This window comes from Microcebus murinus, chromosome 1 (genome assembly GCF_040939455.1).
Source record: "Microcebus murinus isolate Inina chromosome 1, M.murinus_Inina_mat1.0, whole genome shotgun sequence".
Lineage (NCBI taxonomy): Eukaryota > Metazoa > Chordata > Mammalia > Primates > Cheirogaleidae > Microcebus > Microcebus murinus.
In genome coordinates, this window is record NC_134104.1 from 161,508,677 (window position 1) to 161,534,340 (window position 25,664).

A 25,664-nucleotide genomic window follows, 5' to 3' on the forward strand; every position below is an offset into this window, starting at 1 on the left:
TAGCCAGGCGTGGTGGCACATGCTTGTAGTCCCAGCTACTTGGGAGGCTGAGGCAGAAGGATTGCTTGAGCCCAGGAATTTGAGGTTGCTGTGAGCTAGGCTGACGCCATGGCACTCACTCTAGCCAGGGCAACAAAATGAGACTCTGTCTCAAAAAAAAAATAAATAAATAAATATTTTTTTTTTTTTACTGTCATTAAAGCATTGCAGTATTTTGACTTTTAAGTGAAGGGGAGTATGAGTTCTCTAAAGACAGCATTCTTCAGATATCTACATTTTTGTTTACAAAATATGAAGATGGTATCTCAAATAAGAGGAATAAAGATGTTGATAGAGCATTTTGAAATATAAAATACGTGCTATTCCTAATGAGAAAGAATTATCGTTAGATACAAAACATGGATGAATCCCTGACACATAATGTTGAGTGAAAGAGCCAAACATAAAAGATGACATATGTAGGTTCCATTTATTTTAAGTGGAAGAACAGGCAAAACCAATCCATGGTAAAAGAAGTCAGATTAGTGGTTACTTGTTGGGAACAGGGAGAGTAATAACCGGCAGGATGCAGAAGAAAAATATTCTGGAGTGCTAGAAATGTTCTACATCTTAATTTAGGTAGTAGTCACATAAGTGTACATATATATAAAATTTCATCAAGTTGGACACTAAAAACTTGTGCACTTTCCTGTATCTGTTCCTTTTTTTTTAATCATCTTTTCCTAGGAGAAAAGATTTCCTTGAAGAAAATTTTTCATTCTCAAAGGAATCACTATAAAGATCTACTAAGAATGGTAGGATTCCTCACAAATAAAAAAAAAAAAAACCCACTTAACATTTCTAAAAGAGTAAGCTATAACAAAATGGGAACAATAAAAAAAGACCACCACCAAACTCTAGGCAAGAAAACAATGCCTAGGACTATCTGCAGGAAGCTGAATTGACTAAGCTCAGACAAAGGAGATCATCTACTAGGCACCTACCACAACTAGTAATATCTGTAAATGTTTCTGGAATCCAAAAGTTTGTTATTTAAACTATCTGCATTCTTGGAAGATTTTACTGATAAGTAACAAAAATAAAAAAAAAAATAAACTATCTGCAGAAATTAGCTTTACAATTTTGAAGAAATGGGTTAAAAAACTCAAGATTAGGAATATTGTACATAAAATATAAATGGTTTAGCCTCCTGGTACTTTTTAAATTTAAAAGAAACTTCTCATAGGATAGCCTACAAAAATGGATTCAGAAAATATTCTGGTCTTCCAAATCATCCTATCAGATATAATCCACTATAGGTTAAGAAAACAATCTACATGAATATTCAGTGACTTCTCTGAACACATTTTTTAATGATTTAAATATAAATATGGCATTATTCAAATTTTCTAAAATTAACAGAATTTAAATTAATGCCTTCTTGATGGAGAAGTAGAAATGCAAGTACCAATTCTGAAGAAGGGCACATTGGGAGGAAAAGCAAAGCGAGCCTTCTCACCTGGTGTTTGTTTCTCACCATGTTTTCCCAGCTGGTCTTCTGGGCTTCTTGCATTCCCTCCTGAGGGAAAGCATCCATTAGATTTGTAGACGCTCTTCAGATATCAGTGATACCTGTTATGTACCTTTCAGACAACCCCAAATAGTAACAAATGCAAGTATTCCTTCCTTTGCCTAAAATAACCCTCAAGGGTCATTCAGAAATGGGAAGTTGCTTCCCTTTCTATTTAGGCAATGATGGAATATCAACACCTAGATGCTATGCTTTCAAGTGGCCTTCAATACCAAGTATGAAGGTGTCTAAATTAAGAATGGTTAGGATAATCATCCCGTTATCAACTACTTCCCTATTTTGTTCCTCCCACTCAATGTCTCCAGCTCATGAAGGAGTCCCAGTTCCCTCTCTTTCACCTCCAGGCCCCTTGCCCTCTCTAGTAGGAACTAAGTAGAGGATTGTGCTGGAGCCCATAGAAACACACAAAGTTTTAGAAATTATTCTCAGAGTCCTTGGAGGTCTCAGCAAGTTCTAAGTCTTAAGCCAGTCTACTTTTTAGCAAAATGTTGTTTTTTTCCCTTCAAAAGGTTAAATAAAGGTATAGGAAATGGAAAAGACGTGTCCTGGAAATATTTTCAAAAATATTTAGCTAACAAAGATAAATAAGAACTTGGAATATTATTAAGAGTATGTATTCATGTGTGTATATATGTATATCTTTGCAGAGAAATTAGAATACTACAAAAAATGATAATCTTACAACATTTGCTATATTCTTGCCTCATGGTTCATTAAGTTTTCTTAGGATATTTGCATTTGATAATTTCACACCATTCTCTAAAATGATCCAATTTCTTTAAGATAATCCAACATTAAGAAATCAAAGTTCTTTCTAATAAATGAACCTTAACAGGATTACTTATTAGATGATAGCTTGTCATGATGAAGTTTACTGTAATAAGATGAGAAGACAGCATTTAATTGGTTGCCCAAAGATCATCATTTCCTCCCTGTAGCTACCTCATATTACTAGAAACTCAGTTCCTGCTAACAATTTTCAGTTGGAAGTCTGCATGCTAAACTCCACAGGGAGAGTATGTCTGTCTTAAATCTCTGTTTTTAATAGGCCGCTTTGCAGATACTTGCTGATGCTACCCAAGAACAGCAACACTCAGTGATGAGCATTATATTGCTCAAAATAAGATGCTGAAGACATCAGAGCCAAGTAAGATGAAGCACCTAGTGACTCAAGTGTGGAATCTAGGAAAGACAAAAACTCTTCAGGAAACTGGTCTCTAAGTAAAATGAAGCAAACCTAAGTCCTAGTATATTTGTTCTTACCTGTAATTGGAATCAGTTTCCAATGTATTTCAGTCTCTTCAACATTATTTGACTTAGACTGTTGTCTATGAAATCCATGTTCAATGGGAACAGTGGGACACAAACTGCAATCTTCAAAATTATTCATGCTAATTAAATTTGGATCCTAAAAATTAGAGTACACATTTAATAGCTTTCTTTTCAATTTTAACATCAAGAATAAATGTTTTTTCACAGAAAATTCACATGCTTCAATCTAAACATTACAAATGAGTAAAATCAACACGGGTAATGTCATAATACTGTAGTCTCAAAATGAAAATATAATTTGATGTTGATTTAGAGCAGGATTTGGTAAATTTTAATGGTAAAGTGCCAAATAATAAATATTTTTGGTTCTGTAGGCCAGATATTCAACTCTATCCCCAGAGTACAAAAGCAGCCACAGGCAATACCTAAATGAATAAGCATACCTGTGTTCCAATACAACCTGAGTTACAAAAATAGTTAGCGTGCGAAGTTTGGTGCACACTATTGACTAGATTAGAATACTAAATACATTAGGAAATATTAACAATACGAGTCAGCTCCTCAGTGCCTACCGTATATACCTGCCATGTAATACTCCTATCATCATGTTCCCCCTAAAATACCCCAAAACCATATGGAGAAGAAAGGCTGGAGACATGCATATGACTTTTATTCAATCGCAGAGAAAACAAAATGAAGGAAAGTATAAATTAAAAATAAGCCCTTAGGAATATGGTACCATCCCTAGTATTGTTCCCAGTGATGCAACCACTTCTTGGGGGACATAAGGCTACTTCTCAACTAGAAATCAGTTCTCTATTCTAAGCACATATCATAAACTGGATGTCCTAATAAGCCAGGCTGAGATTCACTTCAGAGATAATCCTTACAGCCACTCATCTTCCACTCCTATTTGCATGAGAAATCCTAAGTACCTAACCTTGTTCGTTATACTGGTAAACTGCATTTGGTCTCATGTGCCTTACTTTTTGGGTTCTCTGTTACTGCCAGCAGAGAGCTGATGCTGTGAGGATTCAATTTTTAATGAAATAATATGGATATAACTCCCAATAAGCTTTTTCTGACAAATAGATTGCCCAAGCCTCAGCTTTATCACAACAGGTAAACTTTAGACAATATATCAAGCCTATAAGCAGGAAGGAAAACAACTGCTTTGGCATTTATCTCTTTGTAACAAGGAATAACTTAGAGGTACCATCCTAGTAAGATACCTTTACTCAAAAGTATATTTTATTTTTTGAAAGGAAAAACCACTCCCTGAAGCATGCGCACATCATCTCTTTCACACATACACTCACCAAAGCAAAGATAACTAAAAAAGATATGCTTACTTCTTTCAAATGTAGCTTATGGTCAGTGCCCATGTCACTGGTAGAAATAGCAACAGGATACTTTAAAGATGCTGTATCAACTTCTAGCAATGGGCTCTGAATACCCTTAAAATGTGCATTTTCAATTTTTACACAAGTAGGCTGCTCAAATTCTTTCTTTTCTAGAGTAGAGTTCAACTCATACTCATATTTTTGCCTCAGCATTTCATAGGCATCACCAGTGCTCAATCCTAAGGCTTTGTTGACTGTGTCTGTCAGGGATGCATCAGAATGGCGTGCATTTGCTAGTGTTTCTGATAGCCAATTAAAGAGCCTATGGATGTCAGCAACGCCGGAGCCACAGGTATCCTGCTGCTGCCGCCTCAAGTCAGCAACAGGTTGTGGAGACTCTAAGAAAAAAGACAGAAAAGTCATTTTTCGAAGTTAACTTTGAAAGCCAGCATAAAAATTTTTTAAGTCAAATTTACCTAAAAAATTCATTATCCCAGCACAGTCAACCAAACTGACTTAGATTTTACAAATATATCCATCCCTTACTTTATAAACATAATTAATTCTAAAAGTTATTTTTCATTTAAGCATTCTATTAATAGAAAAATGAGCTCATGTATCAGGTTGTAAATGTAGGAAATATGTTAATAACCATACTACAGTTACCTTAAACTCTACTACCAAAATCCCAAAGTGAACCAGATGCTTCACAACAGATGAAACATTTGCACTTGCTATTTTGCCAATTCTTGGGAGGCTATGCAAATTACACTTAAATCTACTTAAAAAAAAAAAAAAAGACTTAATTTGATTTCTATCTTCTCCATATCTATTATGTTTTGTCTTTAAGGCACTGGCTGACATTCTTAAAATCTAAGCGGTATCTTGAATGACTAGATTACTTAAATTCATCATAAAGCTAGGATATTAGAGACATAGAATCATCCTGAAGAAATCGCTGCAAAACTTACACTAAGAACAAAAAGCACTATGAGAGAGAACATTATGACATGGTTCCAATCAGGTATAAATCTAGATAATGTATACAACCAATATATTTAAAAACTTTCAAAGGGAGTGACATTCAGAAAGTCATGTGCTTTAATACTGGATAGGGTAGGGGTGGGGATTGGGTGAAGCCTGAGTAGACCCTAGGATTTCTAATTGAGGAAGGGATAATGTACCACAGCAAAATAAAAGAAACAATGGAATACATACTACATGATTCTAATTATATAAAATTATAGAGCAAAACAAAAAGCAGGTCAGTAATGGGTCAGTTAACTACAAAGGAACACAAGGGAACTTCTGGGGATAAAAATGTTCTATATATTGGAGTAGTGGTTACACAGCTGTCAGAACTCATCAAACTGTGCTACTTAAAATTGATACATTGTTTATAAACTAACCCTCAAAAAAGTTAACGCTAAAGTTAAATGTGTGGGGTGGGGGTTAGGTAGTTGACCACTTATAAAACAAGTGGGTTCACCAAAAATCAAGGTCAGGGTATTTTATAGATCAGGGTATTTTATAAACTAGAATCCAACCTTCAAATCTCTACTTTCAGAAACAAAGTTTGCAAAACGACTAAAAAGAAATAAGTGAGAAATATCTAGAAATGCAAGTCTGACATTCACCAGTTCTAGTTAATCTATATACCCTTTTTTTCCCTGCCCCATTTCTCCTTTTGTCTGTGACAATTAGCATGGCTTTCCCACCATTTTAATTATAGATGAAGCCTGATTTTCATCCAAAATTATTTTTTCACATACATAGAATTACCAACTAAAACAGTACCAAAAATTAATTATCTTATTTATTGGCTGCCTATTATGTGCTCCATGCTAGGAAGTCCAGCAATTTAGGAACAATGCCTTGGAGTTGGTCAAAACTGAGTTCAAACACGGATTCTGCCACTTACTATATATTTAGGTAAAGTTATTTAACTTATCTGAGATGATTTACTCATCTGCAAAATAATGATAATAATGCCTAACACTTGAGAACTAAATGAGTTCATATATCTAAAGCACCTAACACACGTAGTGAGCACTTAAACTCTGAAGACCCAGGTCAACAATGTAAGATAGTATGTATAAGTTAAGTGCTAACAGGTTTAGCACAGGTCACAACTTCAGCATAAGCTAAAAGAGAAAAAGACCATCAAGGAGCAGAAGGGCCAGAGAAAGCTGAGGAGAATCCTGAACTGCAAAGATATAAGGCTTGATAGAAATGGAAGATGCTTCAGGAAAAGACAAAAAAAGGACTGACCATGACATACCTAGGTAGGGGGAGAGAGATGAGCATGTCAGAGAAGAGTGGGAAACATGGCTGGACGTGGCCAGTCTGTAACAAAGCCTTGAAAGGCAAGAACAAAAGATGAGACTGGAAGCATATCAGCAAAGCAATATTCAGAAGAACATGATACTAAAATGAGTGTAAGAAAGTAATAAGCCAGGAAGGCTACCAAGGAGATAAGATTATAGACAAAGATAACACTGGAAAGAAAAAGAGGTCAGGTAAAGAAAAAACCATGACAGTTACTGCAGAGAACAGCACTGTCAAACAGAACTTTCTGCAATGATGGAAATGTTCTTTATCTATACTGTCTAATACAGTTATGTCACTATTGAAATGTACTTTTCATTTTAATTAACACACGGCTAGTGTGCTGAACAGCACAAGAATAAAAGTAGTAAAGGAAAGTAGATAAATGGAGAGTGTGGATACAAATGTAGATTACTAAGAGACCAAAATGTAATAAAGACATTGATCTGACAGAGACACACTGAATTTGAAAAGAGCCAAGTAATATTGCTCAGTAAGAAATGTAGGAATACTCAAATCTACCATCATCAATAACTGCAGCAGCATAAAATGCAGATTTTACATCTAAGTTACCTGAATGCAAAAGAACCTATTTCATGCTTATGGACCAGCAATGAAAAGACCTTAAAAATCTAGATGATAAACTGGGCATATGTTGGCTTATACCAGTAATCCTAGCACTCTGGGAAGGCTAGGCAGGAAGACTGCTTCAGGTGGGGAGTTCTAGACCAGCCTGAGCAAGTGTGAGACACTATCTCTACTAAAAATAGAAAAATTAGCTGGGCATGGTGGCATGTGCCTGTAGTCCCAGCTGCTTGGGAAGCTGAGGCAGGAGGATCACTTGAGCCTAGGGGTTTGAGGTTGCAGTGAGCTATGATGATGCCACTGCACTCTAGCCAGGGCAACAGAGCAAGAATCTGTCTCAAAAAAAAAAAAAAAATCTAGATAAAAATGCTTTAGCTTACTTGCAATATTGAATCAAACACACTTAAGACAAGCATTTCTGACTTTTTCTGTCAACTAAAACAAAACAAAGAAAAAAAAAAAGCCCAAAGATATTCTTGGATTCCTAGGGTAAAAAAGAATATGTATATGCATCTAAGAAATCTTATTTTCAAATTCACAAGGTTCCTTTCATTTAGCACCATCCTAAAAGATCCCAATATTCTAATTAGTACTTCTCCAATTATAAAAATAAAGGAATATAAAAGGACAAGAGCTCCAATTAATAAGATATTAGCCAAGCATACTTTATTTTGTCATATTAGCCTAAATCAAACAATTCAAAAATCTGATGTACCAGGGTAGGAGTTGGCAAGTGCTTCCTGTACAGGACCAGAGAGTAAATATTTTAGGCTTCGTGGGCCATACAGTCTCTGTCTCAACTTTGCCACTAGCATAAAAGCAGCTATATACACATAAATGAATGGGCATAGCTGTATTCCAATACAACTTTCTTTATAAAAACAGGGGACAGGCTGGATTTAGCCATCAGACTTCAATGTGCAAGCCCCTGTACTCTAAGAAAGAACAGACCTACTTTAATATATTTTTGGATGTTATTATAAGAGTAATCTGATATTTTACCTTCATACAGATGGCAATTTTCAGATAAATTACTGGTTTTGGCGAGCTTTCTCATATTTTCAGGTAGATCTTCAAGCTTCCTCTTCAAGACAGTTTTGCTTCTCATATCTTCTGTGTCTGACTCCCCACCCACATTCTTTTTCCTACACTGAATTAAATTAATCAATTCTTTAACTCTATCCTTATCATAGTCCAAAGAATGAGATGACCTTTGCTTTCCAGACATAATGCTTTCACCCCTTGAGTTATTTCGTTTTCCAAATTTCATTTTTGTACCATTCATTTCTTCTTCTTGGCCTTCATAATCTGAAAGTGGACTAAACTGTTGAAGTTTTCTATTTTCTTCAAATAGCTCTTTTAATTTACAAATAGGTAACTGATACATTTCAGGCCGAAAAATATAAGTATGCAAACAATTATCAATATGGGATTTATTTTTTGGAGCTGAGTATAAGAATTTTCTATCATCTAATCGTGAATCATATGGAAACATAATAAACTCTCGTTTACCTGAACCAAAACCTCGCTTAAAAAATTCACTTACATACTTTTCAACAACAGAATGGAAATTTATAGTGTTTATATTTTTGAATTCCTTTCGACACTGAATCAAAGCAAATTGTAAAAACTGAGCTATTTTTAATACATCTGGCATGCTCTCATGCCTCTCCTGTGGTGCTGCATTGGTTGAACCTTTTTGGGCTGTAAATAAACAAAAAAAGCAAACCATGTTAGCAATCCAAGAAACTAACCAAATATAGATCTAAGTATTGCCAAAGAAGTGTAACAACATTTATACATTAATGTTGAACCAAATGAGTATGTACCCTAATACATATATGTAACATTGCAAATATATGAATAGCATGCTTGCAAATCCAGGAGCCTAAAATGGGCCAATAAGAAACTAAAACAAATCAAAGAACAGAACATATTTTTAAAGGAAAAAATACCCACTCAATTGAAGATCATCATTTTCTATTGCTGCTAGGCAATTTAAATGATGGCAAGAAAAATGTAAGGAGATATAAAGAGGGAGGGCAAGATCTGAGGCTCCAAGCAAAACAGTCCTACAAATAACAGTAATGTCACTCCTTCCTCTTTTAAAGTAGGAACTTTAACTTCACATGAACAAACACACAGATACTGAGTAGCCACAATTAAGAAACTCATCCTTCGGCCGGGCGCTGTGGCTCACGCCTGTAATCCTAGCTCTTGGGAGGCCGAGGCGGGCGGATTGCTCAAGGTCAGGAGTTCAAAACCAGCCTGAGCAAGAGCGAGACCCCGTCTCTACTATAAATAGAAAGAAATTAATTGGCCAACTGATATATATATAAAAATTAGCCGGGCATGGTGGCGCATGCCTGTAGTCCCAGCTACTCGGGAGGCTGAGGCAGTAGGATTGCTGAGCCCCGGAGTTTGAGGTTGCTGTGAGCTAGGCTGACGCCACGGCACTCACTCTAGCCTGGGCAACAAAGCGAGACTCTGTCTCAAAAAAAAAAAAAAAAAAAAAAAAAAAAAGAAACTCATCCTTAATCCAACGGTGAAACCCATTTGTAGGAACTTTACCTTAATATAAAAGTTCATTCTTAGAAAAAATGAATAACAAATTTTCTCTTACATTAGTGCCAAAAATTCTTATTAATTTTGAATGGCCTAACATTTAACTTGGTGATCACTAAAATTTGAATGTAAAAATAACTAAGCTAAAAAAAATCATATAAAACCCTCATAAACTAAGCTATACTACGGTAATAATTATAATCAAACTTTATTAGTGAAAGCACTGGTGAGACCCAAATAATTTTTCATAGTTAAAAAAAAAAAAATCAAGTCATATAACTTGTGTTTTATATTGCTAATACCTCTTAATACCCCCAGTATTTCCCAAAACATGACGTAAGAAAGCCAAAATGTTTAGTGAGTTATCTGGAAAATTTCAATAAATATAGTATCTATAAGTAACTAGATTTAGATATTCAAAGAACTTACAAGTAACTATGCATCTAGGTTCTTGAAATAGAAACAAAGCATGCAGGACCCGAGACTTGGCAGTCTGATGTTCTAAAAAACAGAAGCCAAATTCATTAGCAATGTGTTTTAACTAAAAAGTTAAAAAACAATTATAAAAATTAAACAGAGACCACCTACCATATGGAGAAACCATCTGATAAGGAGAGAGAAGAAAAAGGAATCCTCGGTCTCCCAAAGGTTTAACAAGAACCTGCATTTTGGGGGGAAGGAAGAAGTTGTATCTGCTTTACTATTACTTACGATAAGGCAGACACACAGCACTTTCTACTAATTGTAAAGAAAAAAAAGTTATTAATCATCTTTTTAGGAAAAATATTGCTACTGAATTAGTTAAAAACTCCAATTCATTACTGATTAATGGGATTCTAATCAAATGAAAATTCCTTAGTTTCCCTAACTTTAATGAAAAAATGTTACTGAAAGAATTCCTCTAATTAACTGTGAAACCAACTTAATTTTTCCCTGACACTAAAATACAAGGACCAAACTAAAGACTTCAAATATTTTCCTCATCAATTCAAAGACATGTTATTAAATTACCAAAGCAATGTGCTGGATTGCTGGATATAAAACATGCTTTGAAGAGTTCAGGCTAATCTCAAATGAAATATGTTACCATAATCTAATTCCACATATATTTAATGAACATTTTTCATATGTAAGGCAATTTGTCCTGCCAGAGATAACTTCAAAGACAAGCAACACAAGGTCCTTGATCACGAAAAGTTGATAAACTGGGTACAGAGTAACACAAGAAATTCCAATAATTACAAAAGACAAAAAAGTTCCCTAAGAGATTTACAAAGCAACAGGAATGCAAAAAAGATAGTTTGTTTATGGTAGTTAAAGATGGTCAACAAAGGTTCACTGAAAGTGTATCGAAGGTGGATTTTGAAGAATAGGTATACAGACAAGAGCCTAAGATTGTGGGAAGGACTTTTCAGTAGAGGCAACATCATGAACAGGCAGGTTATGATATGATAGTTTACAAGCATCACAGTACTTATGCCTGGCAAAGGAGTGAGGACAGACTAGGATAAACGTATAGGACAAGTCTAGAAAGAAAGATCATAGGGAAGATTGTAAAAGACAAGAATGCCAGGTTAGTCAGAATGTCCTGTACCCTTTTGAGCTGGACTGTTTCCTTAAAACAACAACAGAGACTTGACAGCACTGTGCAGGAGTTGGAAAAAAGCAATATAATGCAACAAACTTTATTTCAGGGGCTATTGCAATAGTTCACAATGTTTTTGAGTAACTGAGAAACTGTGCACAGCAACTGAACACAAAATAACTGAACTCTGAAAGAAAACTTGTCCTACCTCAATTCCTAAAACAATTCCAGTAAACGAAGTCTGTGTAAAAACTAATAATTTAAAGGGCAAAAAGTAACTCTGTACTAATTCACATTTAATAAAAATGTTGGAACACTCAGAAGTAAAATGGTGGTATGTTTGGAGGTTTCAGGTGGTCCTAGTTGACCAGCCCCCAGGGACAACTTCTTCCTTTTAATCTGTGCCAAAAGTGAGTCTGATATAATCGGATGCTCAAGCAATTTACTCTGGCAGTGCTCTTACGAGACAGATAGCAGAAGCAGGCTGGTGGCATGGGCGAGGTACAGTCAGGAGGTCAGATGACCAACTGACCAGGAGGGTCTCCATCTGAAGACCACTCTCAAGTCTGGGGAACCTTCCTTTTGTCTTATGCCTGTATTCAGTCTGGGTGCTTATTTCCTAATATGAGTTTAAGCTGTTCTTGTAAAGGTAAGCTTTGTTTTATGGTTTCTAAAAGTTACATCTGTGCTGAGGTGGCCCTGTCTCCTGGAAATCCCTGGGCCAAGGTTGATCTGCAGGCTGGGTTACATCATACTGATAGGTGATGCATAATATTGGCCCTGCATGACACTTAAGTGGGCCTTATGGCTACCACTTATAGCCACAGCATGTCTCTTTGTAGTCTGCAAGTGGACAATATATCTGCAAAATTTTTGTTTCAGATACAAATACTTTTTATCCAAAATATTTTATATATCATATCCCTTTTAATATTTTGCCCAACTCCTGCTTGTTAAAACAAAAAGTTGGGAAGCACAAATAAGATTTTCATGCTTTGTGTTCACTGAGGAAAACCAATTAGATGCCTTTAATCTATCACCCACTCCAAATACTAGGTTTTATAAATCCCACTACTTAGTAGCCTAAAGACTCTTGTACTTTAAAGGAGCCTGAATGTTTCCAGAAACCCCTGGAGTACAGGCAATCTACACCCAGAAATATCACTGAAGTAGACTCTGACAGTTATGTGTATGGCTTCAGCCCAAAGAAACATATTCTTCAGGAAAAAAGGAAAAGAACCTGGGAACTCTGTGCTCTTGCTGCCTCTATTATATCTCTTTTGTTCCCCTTCAGAAAATATTAATCCAACCTATGGATTTTTGTTATATTATTCTATTGACTTTTCAGAGATCATTACAGGAAATATGGTATAAAAATATATTAAAAAGCATACAATGAGCTCACAACCTTTTAAATCAATAAGTTTGGAAGAAAATAAGATGTAGTGAGATTCAGCAGAAAAAACAGATTCAAACACCCAAAGGCTTCAAACTGGAATTGTCAGATGCAAAGTATAAAATACTTATGAAATGTTTAGATAAACAAAACCATTCTTATTTTGCTTTTTTAAAAAAAACAACTGGGAAAAAAGTAATGAAATCCTATAATGTTTAGGATGTAGGTAGGAGTGTAATTTTTTAATAATTTTCAATTTCTTCCTCAATTATTGCTTCTTTGTTTACATCTTGTAATTTTTCCCCTCAAATACCAATTTAATCGAGATTTAAAATTCCTTATAGAATATTCTACTGTAATTTTTAAAATATTTTAAATCTATTAATACATATGATTTCTAAATTTTACTTTCCATTTGGTTATATTTCCCAGAGGTTGGTCTATATTGAGAGCTTATTAAAGGATTAGTTATTACTTTCACCTTTTTCCATTCACATTTAGTCCTTTTAACTAATTATTTTATACCATAATTTATTCCTTTATAATGTCTTAAATTGAATGCTTAATTTCTTAACTTTCTCTTTTTTGTCATAAAAATACTCCCCCAATCTTATAAGAATATAACTTTAGACAATACATATATTGTTACATGTATTTAATATATTTTGCCAATGGTTTTCCTCATGTATTATTTCCGTAATTGTTACTATACACATATACATATACAATTTAAATTATAATACAAACTTTATAAAATTTTAATATTACCTAAAAGTAAATCATTTAGTACAACTTATGTGCAACTACATTTCTCTCATTTTAAATGCCAGCCAGGTGGATAGTATGTGTTACTTGAAATAAAGATTGGTATACATAAAAAAAAGAAATGTTTAAAGGAATAAAATAATTGGCAGATGTGAAAACATGTTTGCATAAAAACTTATAAACAAATGTTCACAGCAGCATTATTTATAATGGTCAAAAAGTGAAAACAACTGATAAATGAACAAAATGTGGTATTATTGAAACAATAAAATAATACTGAGTCATAAAAAGGAATGAAGTTGGGACACATGCTACAACATGGATGAACCTTGAAAGTATCATGCTCAGTGAAAAGAAAGCCAGACACAAAAGGCCACATATTACATGATTCCAGTTATATAAAATATCCAGAATAGACAAATCCAGAGAGACAGAAGTTGATTAGTGGTTATCAGGGACTGGGAGGAGGAAGGAATGCAGAATGAATGCTTAAGGGGATGGTTTCTTTTTGGGGTAATGAAAATGTTTTGGAATCAGTGGTGATGGTTGCACAACAGTGTGAATCTACTAAGAAAAACGATTGAATTGTACACTTTTAAATGGCTAAAATGGGCAAGGTGTGGTGGCTCATGCCTGTAATCCCAGCATTCTAGGAGGCCAAGGCAGGAGGTCACTTGAGGTCAGGTGTTCGAGACCAGCCTGATCAAGAGTGAGATCCATCTCTACTTAAAATAGAAGAAATCAGCTGGGCGTGGTACGCACACCTGTAGTCCCACCTACTCAGGTGGCTGAGGCAAGAGGATTGCTTGAGCTCAGAAGTTTGGGGTTGTAGTGAGCTATCATGACGCCACTGCACAAAGTAGTGCAGTGCTAAAACAGTACTTGGAACTGTACTAAGTAGTAAAACAGTACTTGGAAGTGAGCATTCATTGGCCATTTTTCTGACTTAAGTTAGAAGTAACAAAATATATCTCAAAAAAGTATAAGTTAAAACTAACAGCAGAAATAAAATAGTAAAACAAAAATACAACAGAAAGTGCCAAAAATAAAATTTGGTGTTTTTTTTTTAAATTTGTTTTTTAAGACTAATAAAATAGACAAACTTCTGATGAAAGTGACGAATAAAGTAAAGCATAATGAAAATAACATGTAAAAGTACTAACAGTAGATACTAAAAAGAGACTGTATAAATAATTCTATCCCCAAAATTCTGAACGCTTAGAATAAATTCCTGAAAGACAAATAAATAAAAGCATAACATACAGAAAGTGACCCAAGAATAAAACAGAAAACCCGAAATGTTTTTTAACTATTAAAAAAATGGAATCAATACTTTAAAATCATCTATCTACAAAAGAAAACAGTTTTGCAGTTAAATCCTACTCAACATGCAAATAGGTTATTATAATCATTTATATATCCATCTCTGGCGAAAAGACGAAGCACTACCTACCTCATACTGAGAAGCTAGTATAACCTTCATACAAATACTAGACAGAGATAATATGAGAAAGCAAAATTGCAGGCTGATCTCACTTATCATCAGATACAAAATTCCTAAACAAAACATTCACAGGCCCAATTCAATAATTTGCTTAAGGGGAGGGGGTGTTCTACAGCAATGCAGGGATAGTTTAATACTGAAAAACTATAAATACAACTCACTTTATTAAATGTATAGGATAAATATCATTTGTGATGGTTAATTTTATCTGTCAACTTGACTTGGCCAAGGGGTGCCCAGATATTTGGTCAAACATTATTCTGGGGGTTTCTGTGGGGGTATTTTTAGATGAATTTAACATTTAAATTCACAGACTGAGTAAAGCAGACCATCCTCCCTAATGCAGGTAGGCTTCATCCAATCAATTGAAGGCCTGCCTACAACAAATGGCAGACTCTACTCCTAAAAACAGGGACTTTCTCCTGCCTGCCTTCACACTTGAACTGAAACATGAGTCTCCTGCCTTCAAACAAAAACTATACCATTGGCTCTCCTGGGTCTCCAGATTGCTGGCTGCAGATCTTAGGGCCTCAGCCTCCATAAACTGTGTGAGCCAATTCCTTATAATAAATATCTTTTTACCCCTACTCCCCCCACTGGTTCTGTTAAGAATCCTGACTAACTAATATACCATGTGATAATCTTGATAAAGTCTTTCCCCAAAAACAAAAAAAAATTAAAACTCATAAAAGTATCTATGAAAAAACTACTGCAGATTTCCTACTTAATGGCGAAATGTTAGAAGTGTCCTTTTTAAAATCAGTAAGACAAGAATGCCTACAATCATCACTTTTACTCAACATTGTACTAGAGATCTTAACAGAAAAAGAAATAGTATACAGGTACTTATATACTTAACTTATATCCCCCCTTATGTGCAGAGGATACATTCCAGTACTCCCAGTGGATGCCTCAAACTGCAGATAGTACCAAACCCTATATATGCTATGGTTTTTTTGTCCTATATACACATACCTATAATAAAGTTTAACTTATAAATTAGGCACAGTAAGAGATTAACAATAATAAATAGAACTATAATATACTGTAAGATATAGAACTATAATATACTGTAATAAGTTATATAAATGTGGTTTCTCTCTCTTTCAAACTATCATATTGTACTATATTCATGCTTGTGATAATGTCACATGATAAAATGCCTAAGTGATGAGAAGAAGTGAAGTGAATGAAGTAGGCATTGTATGTAACATGAGGCTACTACTAAAATCTAATTTAAAACTTATGGATTATTTCTAGAATTTTCCACTTAGCATTTTCAGACCAAGGTTGACCACAGGTAACACAAACTATAGACAGCAAAACCAAGGATAATGGGGACTACTGTAAAGACTAGAGGGAACAAACAAAATCAATGTTCCTCCCAGATAATGAATTCTACACAGAAACCCCCAAAAATGTAAAAAAAATAAAATAAAATAAAATAAAAATGGGGGGGCACTATTCAAATCTCCAACTGATCTCACATAAAATCAATATATAAACATCAATTACATTTCTATATATCCAACATATAGAAAATGTACTGAAATGGAAAATATCATTTACAACAGCATCAGAAAATACAAGACTCCTGGAGATGAATCTACCAAAAAATGAGCAAGACTTGTATCCAGAAAACTCTAAAACTCTATTAAAAAAATACCCTAAAGAAATAATCTTGTTCATGGATAAGACAATATTATAGGTTAATTCTCCCAGATTTGATCTGTAGATTGACTTAATGCCATTCCACTTAAAAAAAAAAATCCTAATAGGGGTTTTCCTTGGGGGAGGAAGGAGAAGGGTACCTGACAAACTGATTTAAAAAATTTTTTTTAAAAAAAGCTAAATCCCAAATAGCAAAACACTCCTAAAAATGCAAGAAAAAGAACAGCAATTTGCCTTACTTGATATCAAGGTTTATTGATATTGATATTATTTATTGATATTGTCAAGAAAGGACTATTCAGTAAATGACTCTGAATAAGGAATCAATTTGTTATACATGTTGCAGGAAAAAAATTAGGGCGGATCCCTACATTACACCACACAAAAACAAAAAAACAAAACTATATTTAATAAGTCCTCACTTAACATTGTCTATAGGTTCCTGGAAACTGCAGATTAAGCAAAACAATGTATAATGAAACCAATTTTAACATACATGGGGAGAACAAACAAACACCACATGAGGAATAGCCTTGGCTAGGAATTGATTTTTTTTTCTCATCAATGTTATATGACATTGAATGAAACAATGTTATTTAAGGACTTACTGCATATAAAAAAGACTTGAGTGTCAAAGGCAAAATCATTAATATATTCAGAAGAAAATTTAGGCCATTATCTACATAACCTAGGGGTAAGGAAAGATTTCCTAAAGAAGACACAAACAGTATATGCCATTCAAGCAGATAAATTCAACAATTAAAGTTAAGAAAACGTATTCTTCAAGAAACAGTGAATAAAGTAAAAAGGGAAGCAAAAAATTATAAAAAAGATGCGTAACACACATAACTATTAATATCCAGAATATATATATATAATCCCTCAAATTATTAATAGTAAGAAAACACAATGCTCCAAGGAAAAATAGGCAAAAGACATGAACAAGCACTAACATTACAAGAAATAAATTTACTTTTAATTTACATTTCAGGAAAATACAAGCTAAAATCACAATACTATTTTACACCTAGCAGATGTGGCCAATTTTTGCCTATGTCTGACAATACCAATTACTTGTGAATATGTGAATAAATAGGAACTCATTGCTATTGCGGGGTATAAATTGGTGCAACTACTTAAAACAACAGGGCAATATTCTTGTAAAGCCAGTCATGTGAATATATTGATTCAATAATTCTACATCTAGGCCGGGCGCAGTGGCTCACGCCTGTAATCCTAGCACTCTGGGAGGCCGAGGCGGGAGGATTGCTTGAGGTCAGGAGTTCAAGACCAGCCTGAGAAAGAGCAAGACCCGTCTCTACTAAAAATAGAAAGAAATTAGAGGAACAACCAAATGTGTATAGAAAAAGTTAGCCAGGCATGGTGGCGCATGCCTGTAGTCCCAGCTATTTGGGAGGCTGAGGTAGGAGTATCGCTTGAGCCCAGGAGTTTGAGGTTGCTGCTAGGCTGTGCTAGGCTGACACCATGGCACTCTAGCCCAAGCAACAGAGTGAGAACCCGTCTCAAAAAAAAAAAATTCTACTTCTAGAGATATATTTAGAGAAAATCTTATGCATGTACATCAGGAGATATATAGAAGAATGTTCACAGTAGAGACAATATTTAGACTTAGGGATATGTCTCTCTCTCTCCTGCTTTTTTATATTAAAGTTAGCTTTAAGAATTAACCTCCCACAAGCAAAAAGATGAGATCAATATACGTTTACTTAGTTTATGATCTCCCTGTAGGAAAATAAAACTTCCCTGGATTTCTCAGTGCTCCTGCAAAAAGCTTGAGCCTCTAAATATGCAGAAATGTATGAAATAAAGAGAACGTTTGCTTTCATCCCCCCCCCCAAAATATTTTACTCTTCACATAACTTAAGAATTAGATCTGTAACCATTTCTCTAGTTAATTGCTCTGATCCACAAGGACAATAAAACTTCTCTTATAACCCTGAGAGCATCAAGTGGGTAGAGCAAGAAGGCCAAGAGGTAAAAGATAAGTTCTTAGGTTAAGTCCTGAGATGCTAAGACGACTAAAAAGCTATCTCCCTAGGTATTTATATTTCAAAGTGGAATGAGTTCTCAGGAATTTGGAGACGTTTCTTGGTCCAAGAGAGCTAACTGGCTCCTAGAGAGATTTTATTTATATACGAAAGGGTTGGAATTAATATTCATTACATTTCAAGGAGACATCTTTCAGGAAGGAAAGGAAACAGCTGCCTCCTTCCCCTGTATAAGCAAAGAGAAACCATTTGTCTTTATCTTTTACCTATGGAGTATGCAGCTACTCATAGGACAAGTAACCTGACTCTTGTTACACTGCCGTAGGGAGTAAGGATTAGGGTAAATTAGGGCCAATACATTTATTACTTACTGTGAAGTAGTAACACAATCTGTTTCTGATCCAGAACACCTTGTGTGCATATTCCGGATAAAATTATTAAAAACCCAAGGTTCCCCAGTGCACCTCCCACTATCATGAGAACTTGGAAGAAAGTAGCTATCATTAGGATAATTCCCAGTGAGGTTTGCTGGAAAAGAGGTAGCCACACAAAATAATTAGGTACATTAGATTTAGGTAGTATATCCTTCTGGATGCCAATGCCCTTTAAGATCTAGGATTTTACTTTACTTCTTGATTATAGGAAGACCCAGTCCCTCATGAACATAATATAATACTTGGTCAGGTAAAAATAAAATGCCACTATCGTTGCTATTCTATTTAGGAACTGAACAGATAATTGTGATTTTCCGATAAACCCTTTATTGTCCAAACTCTAAATACTCTCTGAAACACAAGAACAACCAAACAGTTTGAATAACTCAGGATCTCTTCATATCCAAATCTACTATCTAAACGTTCACTTTCTGAACTTAGAAAGTAAACATATTTTGATCATGAGGAATACTTGTATTATAGTCAAGGCTTTCAGAAGAACACAAGAAATGTAAATGTCATAAAAAATGTCATAAAAATGTCATAAAAAATTATGTTCATATATAGTGAGAGAGACAGTTCCAAAACACCTTGCCCAAAGGATTCTAGCCTATAAATAAAAAATTCTTACATGTTTTATAACTCTGCTTATAGGTTCTGTACATAATCTAACTGTCCAATTTACAAATAAGAGACTGATTAAGCACATATATGCACAAACAATGAAATTCTATGTAACCATTAAAAATGAAATCACAAGTTTTGAAAACTACTGATTAAATCTCCATTTGACTACCTGGAAATTGAGGCTCAACAAAGTGAGAAGTACAAAGTCAACTGCTGAAAAACTTGTATTTGCTGAAAAACACTGGTGCCAAAAAGTTCTTTCCCTCTCTACTGGAATTCCCACAAACATTTAAACATGATCTCATCTATCTCATGCTTAAAGAAAAGTAACCCTGGAACAGCTTCTGCAACCTCCTCCCATCCTTCAGCTAAACCATGCATACTGATATTACATATTCATTTTCCATTCACTCCTCAACCCATCACAATCTGATCTCTGACCCAATCCCTCTACCCAAACTAGATACACTCAATATCTATTAAACTGGATACCACCCTGTTAATATTCCTTAATCAGTCTCTTCTTACATCATTATTCTTACCTTTCTTATCCAATCCACGAACATCCACTAATGTAATAATTTCCTATCTTATCTCCTCCCTTCAATGTATTCTCTATTGAGTAACCATGGTAAACTTTCAAACACAGACCTTCTGTTGCATATACATTCAAAGCCCCATCCCACTTCCTTTAAAATCCTTCAAAACCTACTGCTCTTAGAATCAAATCCAAACTCCCAAACATTTGAACACTGCCTGAATGAAACTGTAAGACATAGATCCCTACTACTGTCCCACAACTACTCTAGTGTTCTTTTATCTCTTCAACCTCACCAAGTTCCTTGTTCTTTTTGGATCTTCAAATATGCCACTGTCTCTACTGGAACAAACCACATCTATCTGAAGAGCTCTATTCATCAGTCTGTATAATACAGGAAAACAAGAGTCTTTTTTTTTTTTTTTTTTTTTTGAGACAGAGTCTCACTCTGTTGCCCAGGCTAGAGTGAGTGCCATGGCGTCAGCCTAGCTCACAGCAACCTCAAACTCCTGGGCTCAAGCAGTCCTCCTGCCTCAGCCTCCCAAGTAGCTGGGACTACAGGCATGCGCCACCATGCCCGGCTAATTTTTTATATACATATTTTTAGTTGTCCAGCTAATTTCTTTCTGTTTTTTTTTTTTTTTTTTTTCTTCATTAGAGACAGGGTCTCATTCTTGCTCAGGATGACCTCGAACTCCTGAGCTCAAATGATTCTCCCGCCTCAGCCTCCCAGAGTGCTAGCATTACAGGAGTAAGCCACCATGCCTGGCCAAGAGTCTTTTCATTCTTTACTAAACTATATACCCTGCATAAGAAAATGATACTCAAAAAATATTTGGTGACTACCACACTCATAATCAGAAAGTGCAATAAAGATACTTATGGGGACGACTGGTCTGTTGAAGGTCTGATAACAAAAAAAAAGTACCAGAGGCCATAGTAAACACTGTTAAACTAAAAGTTATACCTTCTGTTTCGTTCAGAGGCAAAAATAAAATGAATTGAAATATGATCACATATTAATATGCACATGTATAAGGAAGAATGAGGAACACTTTAAAACCTTTCACTCACAAGTTTTTCTTTTTCTAGTTTTTGCAGTAAATTCTCCATGTTATTTCCAATTCTTGCCTTTTCTACAACTTCATAAAGGCTGCAATACATTCCATTCTTCAAAACTGACAAAAAAAAATATAGTAAATATCTAAATGAAGTCTGCTTTTGCTTCTTATATATTTTAGTAAAATTAAATTACTTTACCTTCATTTGGACCCAAGTATGTTTCCTTATAAAACAGTGCTGGAGGGATTTTCTGTTTCAGATGATCAATACTCATGACTATTTCAACATCTAATTTCTCAGGACTGAAAGAAAATTGAAAAATTATATTTGCCTTACCTGTATTTTTAACTCTAGCAATCATCTCTAGTTAACTAGATAACTCTAGTTATCATCCACACAAAAAGAGTGCTTGATGGAAAACAGAAGGGCATATGTGTATTAATATCTCACCTTATTCTAAAGAGGATTTGACATGGGAAGTCCAGATGTATAATAGGTAGATAGCCTGGCAATATTACCAACCTTCCATCTTAACCCAGAAGTTAAAAGGCTGTCATTTTATTAAAGACAATTCAAGAATAAACTGTTCATCCTCAAATATTTACAAAGGCCTATATTTACTGTGTTGGTAGCAAAGCGTCATTTTAGACCTTTCAATCCCAACACACGTTGTATAGGACTGAAAACAGCCTGCATGTGTTAACTTACCACATCAAAACTCTTTCCAACAAAGAACTGGTAATTTTTAAGTTTACCATATTTGAATTGCTGAATGAAAAATATATCTAATTAGGACAAAACTTTCAAAAATTATTTTTCAGATTTAAAATCACTATGAAAAAATTTTATAGCATAAATGTATATAACTAACCTATCCTCAAATTAAGACAAAGTAGTATAGTGTTCACACTGCAAATTAATTCATAACGCCAATTCTAAAGTTATCAAATCAACCTTTTAAAAACAAATCAAAATTTATATTTAAGTTCTTATGAACCAATATCAAATTTAAATATGAAAAAGAAATAAAGGGGTAAAAAGCTAAAAAAACTGACAGAATTAACAAGCACAAATTGCTCTTTTAACATACTTACAGCTTGATAGGCAAAAATGCACGAGTGGCTGACCTCAGAGAAATGTAACACAGAAGCTTTCCTTTATTTAAAAGCTGTCCTTTCCACAAGGTATAGTTATATTTATCTAAATAAAAAGAATAACAACACAGCTAAGTCTCTCAGCAGCCTACAGAAGTAAATATACATTTACTGGAAATGAGAGGGAAAATATCTAGCAACAAGGTTTAAGTAGAAAGCAAACAAAACTGACATTTCCATTTATAGAAGATGAAATACTAAGATTTTGGTTTCAGATATCTTTTCCCCTACAAAATCATTCTAGCTGCAAAGAGTAACAAATTTATCTGTCTAAACATCATTATCAGAAAACTGAGGAACAAAGAGAATATAATTACTGCTCTTTTATTCCCCCCTAACTCCCAGAGATCTAGTTGGCTATATGAATGTCTACAATGTCTCATATCTTCTATTCATTGTCTTCTCATTATGGAGAATCTTAAAGATAATTAATGTGAATATATTTTTTTTAATTAAAAAAAATTTTTTTTTGAGACAGAGTCTCACTCTGTTGCCTGGGCTAGAGTGCCGTGGCCTCAGCATAGCTCACAGCAACCTCAAACTCCTGGGCTCAAGCAATCCTTCTGCCTCAGCCTCCCAAATAGCTGGGACTATAGGCATGTGCCACCGTGCCCGGCTAATTTTTTCTGTATGTATTTTCAGTTGGCCAATTACTTTCTTTCTATTTTTAGTAGAGACGGGGTCTCGCTCTTGCTCAGGCTGGTTTTAAACTCCTGAGCTCAAATGATCCTCCCACCTTGGCCTCCCTGAGTGCTAGGATTACAGGCATGTGCCACTGCACCTGGCCTCTAATTCTCTTTTAAATACTATACACCTCTGATGAATGTAATATTTTTAAAAGGCTATGTTATAAAACTTGTTTTATGTTTTATTAATACCTTTTCCAATTAAAGTGCTAAAACCCTTTGGTCTTAGCAGCAGCTTCTTAAAGGAGATCTTAATGCTCGGAAATCAAATGTTGATGCTACATTATAACACGGCCTCATTCTTTTTCATACTTTGCAGATTTTCATTCATTATAAAAATAAAACACTTATTAATCCTTTACTATATGTACTTATTCTTTCAATGTATAAAACTAAAGAAATATAAGAATCTTACCTATGTTTCTATCTGCATTAAAGCTGTTAGATCTACAAATAAATTTTTAAAAGGAAAAGAAAAACATTACTAATTGGTAACAACATGGAAATTAACATTTAAGATCTTGGTAAGTGCTATTTTTAATGGCATACTACACAAGAGAATTAAATCCTTCCTAAAAGTAGAAAGAACAAATGAATTACTCATTATAAAGTCTCATAAATCCAAGTCCACTTAGAGAAAAATTGAAGTACTTACTTTGTCCAAATTTAAGGGAGCTGTTTCTTCCAAAAATATCAATCAAGAGGAAATAGTGTTCATTAAAGTCTCTATCAATTACTTTATTTTGGTGCTAAGAATAGAAGATACCTCAATATATATTTAAATATATTCATTTATCATTCAATAAATATTTACTAAGCTCCTATTATTTATCAGGTACAATTCTAGGATTACAGGGATAAACAGAACATAGTCCCTGCCTTCATGGAATTTATAATCTAATGAAGAAGACAGAATAATCAAAAAGTAAGTATATAGTTTAAGAGGTAACCCTGGTTTTAAGTGCTACAGAGAAAGACAGGGGTTAAAAAGAAAAATCAGGGGAGCCTCAGTGATAAGATCACCTTTCAGGAAGTACAGGAATAAATTATGCTGATAATTGGGGAAAGAGAGAGAAAAGCAAATGTAGAAGCCATGAAACAAGGCAATCATGGTATATTCAAGGTACAAGGATGGATGTTCAATAATCCTCATCTGAAATGATATGGACGTCAACAGATGGAACCAAAGAAGCGGCATAGAAAATTAACAGTCATTATTCCTGGGGATATGACCGCATAATTACAAGTGCTAGATGTCTTTTAAAGATCACTTATGAAAAACATGATAGTAAATGTACATACATCATGGGGATCATAAATTTAGAGCCACAAAAATATGAAAATAATGTGGCTTAATATTATGTGAATTTGGTACACATGGCTGTAGATGGTTTCCAGGCTATTCACTGACATCAAAAAAGTACATCATCTCTCCTTTCATGCAAAATATAAAAAAGAAAAAAAAGTGTGATATCTCAAACAACTTAAATAGAAGACAATTTGATTTCGGAAACTGATAGAGAGGTCAACCTTAAAAATGTATATAAATATTTCGTGTTATGTGGCTTTTTATAATAGTATTTCTAAATTAATACATATCATAGATGACTTTAAATATGTACAGGTACTCAAATATTAGTAGACATTTGACCATTTCACATACATCCCTATAAATTTATTTACTCCATTTGACTAAAACATTTTCTGGAATCACAAGGGATTGCTTTGTATTTGGTCATTTTACATTGGCACTTGTAAGAAATCATCAGGGTACTGAACACTAGCTAAAACTCAATCATCTGGAAGCTTTAAAAAACTACCAATGCCTAGGATGCCCACTAAATATCTCATTTAAATGGTCTGAGATGGGGCAGAGGCATCCTTTATAGAAGCTCTCCATTTCCAGGAGAGCTATTAGGTTAAGTATGGAATGTCCAACTTCCTTAAGTACTAGGTTTGACAGACAGTTGGTATCTCTGACATTTCACTTTGACACTTCTTGGTTTTTTTTATTGTGAAGGCACATCCTCATTCTTTCAAATGCACATTTTGGCTTGTGAGTATCTTTCAAATTGTTTTTTTAGAGCGATTTTTGTGAAACCATGAATAAAGTCAAAACTTTGTATTATTTTCAAATGAGTTCCATTGTATAACCAATGCGGAGCAGACAGCTCGAAATATAAACAAAGTGTTTGGGAAGGATGTGGCTAATGAATGCACAGTACATCAATGGTTTGAGAAGGTCCATTCTGGTGATTTTAATCTTAAAAATAAGCCACGTGGGTGACCTGAGACTAAGGTGGATAATAATGAGCTCCAAGCTGTAGTGGAAGCAAATTCATCTCAACCTATATATGAATCGGCAGCAAGGTTTGAAATTACTATTCCAATAATATTGGACCATTTGAAACAAATGGGCAAGGTAAAGACGCTGCATAGATGGGTGCCGCATGAATTAAATGAGCATCAAGCAGCAGAAGAGAAATCATCTCGAAGCTTGCCTTTCTTTGCTGTCACAACATAAAGGTGAACAATTTTTACAGCATGTTAAAACAATATACATGTTAAAA

General features: G+C 34.5%; 1 protein-coding gene across 4 annotated transcripts in view; it reads right to left on the reverse strand.

Moving 5' to 3' along the window:
- Positions 1-25,664, reverse strand: part of TASOR (transcription activation suppressor) — a 53,748-nt gene that overhangs the window by 11,622 nt on the left and 16,462 nt on the right. For all 4 annotated transcript variants that reach the window (XM_012765614.3, XM_012765612.3, XM_076008741.1 and 1 more), the window contains exons 8-17: positions 23,510-23,541; positions 22,349-22,454; positions 21,453-21,556; positions 21,267-21,370; positions 10,252-10,324; positions 10,093-10,164; positions 8,101-8,802; positions 4,195-4,583; positions 2,834-2,978; positions 1,499-1,558 (exon numbers count right to left, since the gene is read on the reverse strand). In XM_012765614.3, the coding sequence (XP_012621068.1) occupies positions 1,499-1,558; positions 2,834-2,978; positions 4,195-4,583; positions 8,101-8,802; positions 10,093-10,164; positions 10,252-10,324; positions 21,267-21,370; positions 21,453-21,556; positions 22,349-22,454; positions 23,510-23,541 (1,787 nt within the window). The remainder of the gene's footprint in view (positions 1-1,498; positions 1,559-2,833; positions 2,979-4,194; positions 4,584-8,100; positions 8,803-10,092; positions 10,165-10,251; positions 10,325-21,266; positions 21,371-21,452; positions 21,557-22,348; positions 22,455-23,509; positions 23,542-25,664) is intronic.